The 11,689-nt window shown below is 37.6% G+C and overlaps 1 protein-coding gene across 1 annotated transcript in view; it reads right to left on the bottom strand.

Annotated features, from left to right (window-relative positions):
- Window positions 1–11,689, bottom strand: part of LOC135213145 (uncharacterized) — a 38,918-nt gene that overhangs the window by 2,744 nt on the left and 24,485 nt on the right. Inside the window, exons 2-11 of the mRNA XM_064247085.1 lie at window positions 7,206–7,348; window positions 6,428–6,635; window positions 5,731–5,837; window positions 4,988–5,193; window positions 4,277–4,448; window positions 3,848–3,994; window positions 2,720–2,839; window positions 2,178–2,258; window positions 1,344–1,490; window positions 314–479 (exon numbers count right to left, since the gene is read on the bottom strand). Of these exons, the coding sequence (XP_064103155.1) occupies window positions 314–479; window positions 1,344–1,490; window positions 2,178–2,258; window positions 2,720–2,839; window positions 3,848–3,994; window positions 4,277–4,448; window positions 4,988–5,193; window positions 5,731–5,837; window positions 6,428–6,635; window positions 7,206–7,334 (1,483 nt within the window). The 5' untranslated portion in view covers window positions 7,335–7,348. The remainder of the gene's footprint in view (window positions 1–313; window positions 480–1,343; window positions 1,491–2,177; window positions 2,259–2,719; window positions 2,840–3,847; window positions 3,995–4,276; window positions 4,449–4,987; window positions 5,194–5,730; window positions 5,838–6,427; window positions 6,636–7,205; window positions 7,349–11,689) is intronic.

Raw genomic sequence — 11,689 nt, 5'->3', positions numbered from 1 at the left:
TAATTATGTTAATTGACCTCTTTGAGTATTGATAAACTCTGTGGCTGTGAAGCTTTGGAATTTGTGTACGTATGTCCTCAGTTTTCCATGATTTTTAGAGTCTTTCAACCCTCAAGAGGTTTGTCTAGGGCTCTTATGGTTCCACATTGAGATGGAATATCTTTGGTTCTACAAGAAAGGAGATAATCTCGTAGAACCTCAAGAGTGAACATGTTAATGTTCAACAGCCCATCTAAAGAGCCAGTAGGTTAAGGAGCCTACAGGCAATTGACATTAGAACCACCAGTAGGCTAAGGGTTGAAGTTATACATACCGGCAACCCAATTAATTAAAGCTTCAGGTACAATGGTCTTCCCCGGCTTCGCCACGACGAAAGCCTTGGGTAGTTCTCCCGCCACTTCATCAGAAACACCAACAACTCCTGCGTCTGCTACGTCTTCGTGAGTTAGGAGAAGTCCCTCTAGTTCTGCTGGTGCCACCTCAAGAAGCAAAAGGATACTTTAATTACAAACTCAATGCAAATGGAGGATTCACATATTGGCTCAATCTATCCACTCTAATAGTACTACTATGGGTCCCTGGTTCTTACCTATAGTATATTAAGTCTAATTATGTATCCCTTGTCTAGAGTCTGCCTATTCCAGTCTATTTTCTAGATTCTATGTATCCAGGCTAATGGCTTTCCTTTCTAGTCTAATGGTGCTTTACATTCTAGACTCATAGTGTTTAATCTAATTGTGCATACTAATTCATTTCCTAGACTTCTTGCACTTAGATGAATGGTGTTCAACTCTCTCTATTAAAAAAAAATTTTCTTATCATGTCCCCTAGACAAATTATAGCTGATCTACAGGATTTTACTTCCTTATCTAAACTCAGAACTTAAGTCTAAACATGTTTCCTTTTCCTAGATCTAGTGCACTTTAACCTAACTCTGTTTTCTGTCCTAAGCTTAATGTTTTAAAGCCGCAGGTGTTTCCTGATTGCCTAATCTAGACAGTGCATTCGGTCCCAAATTATTACTGTGATAACCTTTAAAAACTCCTTCAAGAAGGGTTAGAAAGTAATAAATACTTAAGAGAACTTTAGAGCAAAAGTGCTTTGAAAATATAAAGTGAAGCCTACAAATATTGGATTAGGTATATAACCAACATAAAGGCAATCCTGTAAAAGACTTGGGCCTACAACCAACATAAACGCAACCTTGTAAAAGCCTTAGGCCTACAACCAACATACAGACAACCCTGTAAAAGGCTTAAGCCTACAATCAACATACAGGAAACCCTGTAAAAGAAGTTACATACAAGAAACTCAAAACCATTTCAAAATTTAAATAAGTTTACCTGAAATCCTTTGTACTTTATTAATTCCTTAATGCGGTCTACAATGAAGAAGATGCCTTTCTCATCGTAGTGACCGATGTCTCCTGTGTGTAACCAACCGGTTTCATCAATCATGGCCTTTGTGGCTGCTTCATTGTTCAGGTAACCCTGCAAAAGTGGATGGATTTTAAATATATAAAAGAGAGAGAGAGAGAGAGAGAGAGAGAGAGAGAGAGAGAGAGAGTTTTTTCAGATACAACATAATACATAAGGTCAAATCATTTCAAATTTCAAGTTTTAAAAATAGCGTGAACTCACAAAATAATATAAATCAGGAATCAATTTTCAAAAAATATTTTCACAAAAAGACTTAGAATGACATTTAAAGCAAAAAAATGTTAACTGGGAAAGCTTTCAGAATATGATCACTTAATAATTCTGAAGTTCTAAACAAAATTGTTTTCCTACAAAACTACATAGCATTCCATAAGAATTTTTCTCAAGATTGAAAATCCTTTTTAGTTTATGTCACATTTAAATAAAGTAAATTTGCTTCCCTATGAACAAGTATTTATCCTTCAGGAAGAGTGTCTACTGAATTTGAGGTAACAATTATTTTGGATTAAATAAAATACAGAGCACATACAAAAAGGAAGACATAATCCTGTGAAATTCAATAAACTTTACAATCCTTCAAGTGGAGTTGTAATAGTTTCTGTAAATACAGAAATGCACCACAAAAATTTTTTTAAATTTCAGTACTTCAGGATAAACCTGAGTCTATGCATCATACAGGACACTTAGAAAAACCTGACTCGATGTACAAAACAAATCCTGTAGGACACTTTACGGTACCTTCATCACCAGGGGTCCTTTGACGCAGATTTCACCATCCTTCCCTGGCCCCAGTGAGTCTCCTGTCTCCATGTCAATAATCTGGAAATATTGAAGTGGCGAATATATGACCATAATACCTTAATGCTCTATGTATGTTGTCAAGCTGCAAATAATTAATCTGGCTCAAGTTCCTATCCATGGCTTGAAATTCAAGCTTCCAAAGAATATTATGGTCTTCATTTGAAAGCAGTAACAGAAGGTACTAATAAGAAATACAGAAGGAAGGGATCACTTATTAAAAAAAACATTATTTAAGTTATTAACTAAATAGATACAAATGTAAGCAAATCATTAAAATACAAGGAGTACTGGAAGGTACTGCTCTAAACATCTAAAGATTCCTAAACTTGGAAGAGGTGACGATATTAACGAGAAATACTTCCAGTCATTTGTTTTAATGTTGTTTGGAGCATGTGTCTCTAGTTCGAATGTCAAGATGATCATCCTTTACAAGAATTCTGATGAGTGACCATCCACTTAGATCACTAGAAGAGGCTCACCTTAGCCATGCAATGGGCAGTCACTTTCCCAACAGCCCCAGGTAACGACGTCTCACTGCTGAAAGTGGCGAGCGTCGTCTCTGTCAAACCGAACCCTTGTCTGACTCTCACTCCAGCAAGCTGGGAATAAATAAAAGATCACGTGAGTCAGTGAATAATGGAATTCAATTCAAATTACAGAAAGCTGGAGAAGAAGAAGAATACAGGGATCCTTGAGTTGAAAAGGTGGAGAAGAAGAAGAATACAGGCGTCTGGGATTTGAAAAGGTGGAGAAGAAGAAGAATACAGGCTTCTGGGAGTTGAAAAGGTGGAGAAGAAGAAGAATACAGACGTCCGGGAGTTGAAAAGGTGGAGAAGAAGAAGAATACAGACGTCCGGGAGTTGAAAAGGTGGAGAAGAAGAAGAATACAGACGTCTGGGAGTTGAAAAGGTGGAGAAGAAGAAGAATACAGGCGTCTGGGATTTGAAAAGGTGGAGAAGAAGAAGAATACAGGCTTCTGGGAGAAAATTGAAAAGGGTGAGAAGAGAAGAATACAGACGTCCGGGAGTTGAAAAGGTGGAGAAGAAGAATACAGACGTCTGGGAGTTGAAAAGGTGGAGAAGAAGAAGAATACAGACGTCCGGGAGTTGAAAAGGTGGAGAAGAATACAGACGTCCATGAGTGAAAAGGTGGGAGAAGAAGAATACAGACGTCCGGGAGTTGAAAAGGGAATACAGGCGTCCAGGAGTTGTAAAGGGTAAAATGAAGGTAAAAATAAAACCAATGAATCAGGTAAGGTCGAAGTAGAACACAAGACAAAGAAGATGGACAATCACATATAGATTCTGGTGAGCCGTTGTAAAGGCAAAGGATTTTGTCCCCTTTTTTCGCAGCTCTTACTGAGAAATATGACAGGTGTTTTCTGAACCAAATCCTGTTATTATTATTATTAAGCCATTCTTCTTAACAGAAGGATGCTATAGTGAAAAAAATTATGCAATGGTCACTTTTAACTGTTGAACATGGATAAACCCTGTGCAATAAACACCCACTATTGAACACCAAACACACAAACACACAAACACTGAATAATTCCTCAACCTAACCCCACCCCCCAAAAGCTAAATCAAACAGTGATACTAACTTACCCTCTCTGAAAGTTTTTCCTGAATATCCTTGGACAAAGGAGCAGCGCCACAGATGATGTTACTGACACAGGTCAAGTCAAACTGGTTCACCGCGTCGTGTTTGGCCAGGAAGATTGCCAAAGGAGGCACCAGGGGCAGCAGTGTGACCTGTGGGCATGTAAATGTTGAGAATAAGGTCATGAGGTCACATACGGTACAGGCGTTTTACAAATTCAGTAAACTCAGGGGCTTTTACTGTGCAGTCTGACCTGTGGATACAAAAAAATGCTTTGAATAAGGTCATGGGGTCAAACTTCTAAATTCAGTAAATTCAGGAGTTTTCACTCTGCAATGTGACCTATTGGTATAAGGTCATGTGGTATGAAACGAGTCAGTGTTATCATTTCAGTAAATACTGACGCTTTACCATCAGACTTCCTCAGAACTCACCTTGTAAGTCTGTATGGCCTTCAGGAAGTGCTCGGGGATGAATCTTGGAAGGGTGACCATCGTCATGCCGTTGCAGAGGGACGTTAGGCACATGGCCATCCCGAAGGCGTGGAAGAAGGGGAGAATGCCCAGGCAGATGTCTCCGCTGGTGACGTCAAGGTATTCCTTTCTCCTGCAGGTATAAGGGGGGAAGGTAATGATTCGGTTAAATTTTCTGTTAATTATTATTATAACTGATCACAATTTCATTTGAACCATTCAAAAATAAATTAAAGCGGACAATATATCAATGTCATTGCTTCTAATACAATAAATTAAATTATTTCAGTGAAAATCTAATGGAAAATCTGTTTGTCAACTGAGAAACGTGTCACTTATAAAACCTCCTCAGTTTTCTAAAGAACCGTTTCAGACTAAACTATGATATTTTCTTCAGTTTAGTGCAGACAAACGTCATATCATGAGTTAAACAGATCCACTCCAAGTTATACCACTTCTAAAAAACATTGTAAAATCTGAATTCACAATTTACACTAACTATCATAAACTAAGAGCACTACTTAGTAAAACACACAATACGATTGAGGAACCCTCCCAGGGACATGTAAAACCTATCAGGGATTCGATTCCAAGGACATCTGCATGTTGTAGTGTCCTTACTTTGAGTAGAACCTCACCCAGTAACACAGTCAACAGACCCAAGAACCTCACCCAATGACGGAGAGAACCGCCAGCCAGTTCTTCGAAGTGAGTTCGACTCCTTTTGGGAGTCCAGTGGTCCCAGACGAGTAGGGTATGTGGATGGCATCACCATTGGTCAGACCAGACCTCTTCTTCCAATCCTCCGAAGCCTCTTTGGACAGGCTCTTCAGCGTGGGCATCTCGCCTGCTCCTGCATCGCCTAGGACATACATTCCCTGGAAGGCGGATCAATAATGAATATGAGAGCTCAGGCAAATGTCAAAAAGATCTTTTCCTGGAAGATAATCTATAAATTTATGCAAATCTTATGATACAGTCTTCAGTGATCTTTCTCCAGAACAGAGCTGTACAAGAATAGCCCAGTGTAATGATAGCATCTCCAAGACCGGTGTAAAAGTCTAAACCTCTATTCTCAATTGAATATACTGAAGTTTGCTATCATATTCTTTAAAATGTCCTTGCACTCACTGAGAAATATTTATAAGGTATGTGGCATATGCCATCACTTGGACACTGTCCTAAAAGCAGGTTGTACAAAGGTTATATAAAGTCCAAAATGGGATCAACTGAACCTTTTTCTGTAAACCCAGCTGTAAATGGACAACTGCATGCACAAGAAACAGAAAAATATATCTAAATATATTAAAATACAGACAAATAAAAAGATAACGGTTTCCAAAACCTCAGAAATATTCTAGTGGAAATTTGACTTCATGTTGTATTGACCCAATCAGAGAGTGACCTTATCTCACCTTGATGTCATCTAGGTCCTTGGTAGCTGCCTGGACGCTGGGTATGCACACAGGGTGACACACGATCCACTTGGACTGGCTGTTGATGACGTGACGACGCAGTTCATCTGGAAGAGAGACTGGAATGACTGGAAATATTCCAAGAAATGAATGCTTCTAAAAACACACACACAGGCACTTGTATGAGTATAATAATGGAAAGCAACTCTATAACACAGGTGACACAAGAGCACAGTAAAACATCAGTCCACACTTTTAAGCTACTATAGAGAGAAAAGTAGCAGTAAAATAAGTAATATTTCCTCTAAACAAAAATCTGTCGCTGCTTAAAATACATGAGAATTACTGCCTGATTTTCTATCAAAATTGCACCCAAAATAAGGTAAGTTTTGCTCATCGAAACTAACCTGGACACTCTTGACCAGTTTCCCCCATTTCTGTCTTTAACCCTTAAAGACAAGCAGGCAGGCACCCCCCCTACCAATTCTTCGCATTTCTGTGAAATCTGTAATTAACAATAGAAAACAGACACACACACACACCTTACCAATTATTCTCATTTCTGTAAAAACTGTCTGGTTGTCTTCTAGGGTTAAGTATAGATTTTACAGAAATGGGAAGTACTGGTAAGGTATCTGCCATTTTGTTTGTCTTCTATTAAACAAAAAACAATCATGCACCCAAATCGACAAGATACCTGGCGTATACAGCGGGTTCGCTAGTGTAACAGGCGCCGAGGCAGCAATGCCTGCCAGGAAAGCCAGAGGGACTTCGATGTGGTTGGGCGTTACAAGGCATATCACTTCCCCAGCTTCCAGCCCTGCGGAATGCCAGCCATAGCTTAGGTCATAGACACCTGAGACCATGTCGCTGTATTTGAGAGTGGCTCCAGAGATTCCATCAATCTGGGAAGAAGAGGGAAGTTAGCAATGCTACAGAGGCCTCGACTTCAGTTAAACTATGGCTTCGAGGCATTCACACTACTGCAGGATGAGTCATAATGCTCTGACCTACAAGATTACTACAGGACAAATGAACTGTACAAACAATAAACAAATAAGCTGCGGTAGAATGAACCATACTGCATTGATCTACATGAAATCTACAGGACAAAGGAATTGTATAAATAAAAAGATAAAATTGCTTCAGCACACAGTTTGTTCGCTACCGTAGAATGAACCAGAATGCTTTGAACTACAGGGAAAACTACTGGACAAAAGAACTGTAAGAATAAATAAGCATAAACTTTCAAGTATATGGTTGTACACTACTGTAAAATGAACCATAATGCAAAGGTGTTCTTCAATTCAAATTGTATTTTTAAACAGAAGAATATCAGCTACTTTCACATTCGCAAAACGAAACCCTGCTTACTAGTTAACTTACACTCTAACTTCACTACAAAAAAGTATAATAATAATAATAATAATAATAATAATAATAATAATAATAATAATAATAATAATAATAATTACCATGGCAGGTTTGTCTCCTTCTAATTTCATCTTATCTATCATGTAGTGAATAAAGGCTACTTCTGGAACATCTCCAACACTCTCCCATGAACAATGTTGGATGTGTTCTTCATTCTCCATTCCAACCATTTTGCTGTACGAACCTAAAACATAAAAAAGTTTATGTTAGTCTGAAATACAGTCATGAACTGAAGTGTCTAGTTGATTTCTGAAGGGTGTTCACTGTTCAATGTTTCCCTGGGGATGGCTGTTGCCTTCTGCCGAAACGTTGAAGGACTCGGTCCTTTTTGTCATGGAAGACACAAATGCTTTCGGATGAACATATGGCCAAATAAACAAAGAGACAAACTAACTACAAACAAAGAGACAAACTAACTAATAAACAATCAGGCATACAGGCGGATAGAACGTCAGCTACAAGGCACAAACATAATTACCGGGATTCTTAAAATCATCAATTAAACATAAAAATGTAATACAATATATATACATATATTATATATGTACTATATTATATATATATATGACTTATAATACTTATATTACTATATATACACACATATATATAAATATATATATATATATATATATATATATATATATATATATTCCATAACAATGGAAGCTTTTATGCAGTCCAGTCTGATATACCAGGTTCAGTACCCAGCCATCTTTCTCTCTCTCTCTCTCTCCAGCCTTCTACAGTTACTCCGTCTGACCACAATGATTTTCCCTTCCAACCTCGTGACTCCTGGAAAGGATGTAGTACGTATACCTACGTGTATAATGATTGCACTTGTACACATGTATTTTGTGTATAAATATGTATACAGGTATACACAGGAGTGTATTTTACTCATCAGTATATAAAGCAACTCTAGGACAGTACTACTTAGATACTAACGAAAGAGAAATTGAACATAAGTCGCTATTATCAGGAATAATGCGCAGAGAGCGAGTACAAAGATCGCTATTACCCATATACACTTTTCTTTCTTACTCAACACTTTACGGCGAACTTATAAAACACAATAAGTGCATGGTAAGTACGGCGAGCAAACGTCCACAATTATCTTAAAAATTCGAACTAGCCGCGTTCATATGAACGCCAAGGTTTCGTTCATGCACACAAAACACAGGTAAATAAAAAACCGTTGGGTGAAGGAACTCCTGAGAGAGAGAGAGAGAGAGAGAGAGAGAGAGAGAGAGAGAGAGAGAGAGAGAGAGAGCGTTCAATCCTGACAACTGACACCAAAGTCACGCGGCTGCTGTATATTGTGGTTGCAGGGAGAATATTGTTCGCATCACATGACTCGAATTCCTGTTTTGAAAAAGGAATAACTGTAAGTCTACTGATAGAAGTAATATAGCAAAAACAATAACTGAGTAATATTAAATGAACTACAAACGCACTGTCTCTAACCGACATTCACAGGAAGCACTAAACTTATCAGGTCTATGATGACGTTTGTAGATCATACTGCTCGCAACTAGTATTATGTAAATATTACTTGTACTGTGTACTTATTACTAGTACTATGTAACATATTACTAGAACTATGGAATATATTATTTGCACTATGTACTTATTACTAGTACGATGCAACATATTACTTGTACCATGTACTTATTACTAGTACGATGTAACATACTGTACTTATTACTAGTACAATGAAACATATTATTAGTACCATATACTTATTACTAGTATTGTGTACATATTGTAGTCCACAGCAAAATGTATTTGGCAATAAACCGACCAGATTCCATAATCTTATAAATAAAAATGAGAAGTCAAAAGTCGAAACGAACAGCTAAAGCTACATTGAAACACTTCACTAAAATCTGATGGTGGTAAAATTCAGCACTGGACTGGTTTGATTTAGTAGTTATACGTCCCACAATTAGATACTGGACTGGTTTAAAGCGGTGTCTGCACCTCCATTGAAAAGAAAATGAAGAAAAAGACTTCATTGATTTTACTCTTCGCGTGTTGCCATTTCATGATGCCGCTCTAAAAACCAACAACCAATTCCGGTGATTGATTTAGAAAACTCTCGCTCGCATGTAACCGGAACTTTACAAAGTTAGTTCGGGAGGAGTTTGAACTTCACTTAAATTTTAAGTCACGCTTTTAAAAGCCTAAGTTGTGAGGCGTTTGTGTGTTTTTTGTATGCTTTCTCTATGCCTTTTTGTATACGTTTTGTAACCTTTCGGTAAACGTAGTGACGATACGTAAGAGGCAAGACTTGAGTTTAAGTCTAGACTCAAATGCCAAAGGCGATTCTCTCTCTCATTGCCTCTGAAATCAAGGAAAATGGCAGATATGGGTCAATGTTCAAGTCTAAAAGCCAATTGCGATTGGTGAGACTGGAAGGCGGTACTGTGAACCCTCTCTCTCTCTCTCTCTCTCTCTCTCTCTCTCTCTCTCTCTCTCTCTCTCTCTCATTGCTTCTGAAATCGAGGAAAAGCTGATACAGGTCAGAATTTAAGAAGAACACGAAATTTATTAAGAATATATAGTACTAAGAAACAGATGCTTTCTAAGCTCCTAAGCACTAGACGCATAGTCTGACTTTTCAACCAAGAAACATGCAAATTTACACTTTTTTACACCTACTTGTAAATATCCCTTATACACATCTCTCTCCCACACAGAATACAGTTCATAATAGTATAATTACGAGAAATAACTTAACAATTAAACTTTATCCAACCATTTTTTTCAAAATGAAGCTTACCAACTTGACCAACACCAGACTTAACTAACCGACGGAGGAAAGAAGGCGCTATTTATAAAAACCTCTCACACTTGCTGCGACGTAACAGACAGGAACGACGCTTCGAATCCAAATGACTACTACACAGTGACGTTTTACGGCGTAACAAGAACAACAACAGTCACTGACTAGAATGAAGAACAACAATGAGAGACCACAACAGTGGAAAAACAGCAATGATAAAGAATGCTTCTCAGACTGGACGCAACTTCATAGTAGGCCAACCAGCTCCGAAAGATGGAACATGGAACAGAGCTAAGAGGAACCAACTGTCATTCTTTCTAGACCTACCAGCTCCACTCAAATGTGGAACACGGAACAAAGAGAGATAGAAGTATCCAACTGAGAGAGAGAGAGAGAGAGAGAGAGAGAGAGAATCTACTCCCTTATCAATGGACGGAAGTTGCGGACGCGTGGCCACGTTCATTAAGGTAAACTAGGTTGCCATAAAACGCTTTTAGTGTCGTGACGTTCCTTTATCGGAGAAAGTAATTAAATTACTGTATACCCTCTCTCTCTCTCTCTCTCTCTCTCTCTCTCTCTCTCTCTCTCTCTCTCTATCTATATATATATATATATATATATACTATATATATATATATATATATATATACACACACACACTCACAGTCAAGAGCAGTGCATTTAAGTGTCACCATAAACATGGTGAATTACTCCTAGGCACTATACTTATTGAGGCATTTACTGATGGAAATCAACCCCCCCCCCTTTTTTTTGTAACTATATCTTATGGGGAATGCTCTTTCTCTCTCTCTCTCTCTCTCTCTCTCTCTCTCTCAAATATATATAATCTCTTCTGTGGCTATAGTTTAACAAGTTACCCTTATCGTGCATGGAGGAAGCACGGATTATAACAGATTATATACGAGAGAGAGAGCGAATTCTCACGTTTTTTAGACTTTGAAAATACAGTAAATTCACTTAAGATCACCGTAACATATTGTACAATATAAACCAGAAGAGAGAGAGAGAGAGAGAGAGAGAGAGCTGGGAAAAGGTCACGTGACTACACAGCTTCTGACAGGGGGAAGTGTACATCAATAATTTCAAGGGAATATTGACCATCCCACCAAATGGCGTGGAAGGAGTGAATGTCCCGAGTGGAGAGAGAGAGAGAGAGAGAGAGATTAATAAAAGGGTGTAAGGTAAGAATAATGACTGAGAGCATTACTTATCTTCCTCCCCAGCCACACCCACCTAAGCTTAACCTAAGCCACGCCCCTTTTCTCACCATCCACCCAAAAAACAGATGTGATAAAAAACCCATATAAACTTTAATAACAATTCATCTTTAGTCCCCCAAGAAGAAATATTGCAATATTTCAATATATTTCTTCAAATAAATTGTCATAATATTAATAATAATTTAAACAGCCGTGGATTATAGCGTTAAATATTATCAAATTTCATAACACATATTTTTATATGTTTATTGATCAGTTAAATCATTTGGCGTTTTCTCCTAATAATATTTAGTTAATGATTCGATAAAATATTCCCTGTTGGGTAAATAACAATTTTGGGTTGAATAATTTACTTCAAAACGCAAAAAATAACTGAAAATGTCCTTTAATTTTTTCAAAATCATGAACTGATTATTCACTCCAGTTCCAGCAAAATCAGATGATAATAATAATAATAATAATAATAATAATAATAATAATAATAATAATAATAATAATA

This window comes from Macrobrachium nipponense, chromosome 42 (assembly GCF_015104395.2).
Source record: "Macrobrachium nipponense isolate FS-2020 chromosome 42, ASM1510439v2, whole genome shotgun sequence".
Lineage (NCBI taxonomy): Eukaryota > Metazoa > Arthropoda > Malacostraca > Decapoda > Palaemonidae > Macrobrachium > Macrobrachium nipponense.
Note: the sequence above shows the minus strand (reverse complement) of the source record. Positions and strands in the feature narration are given on the sequence as shown.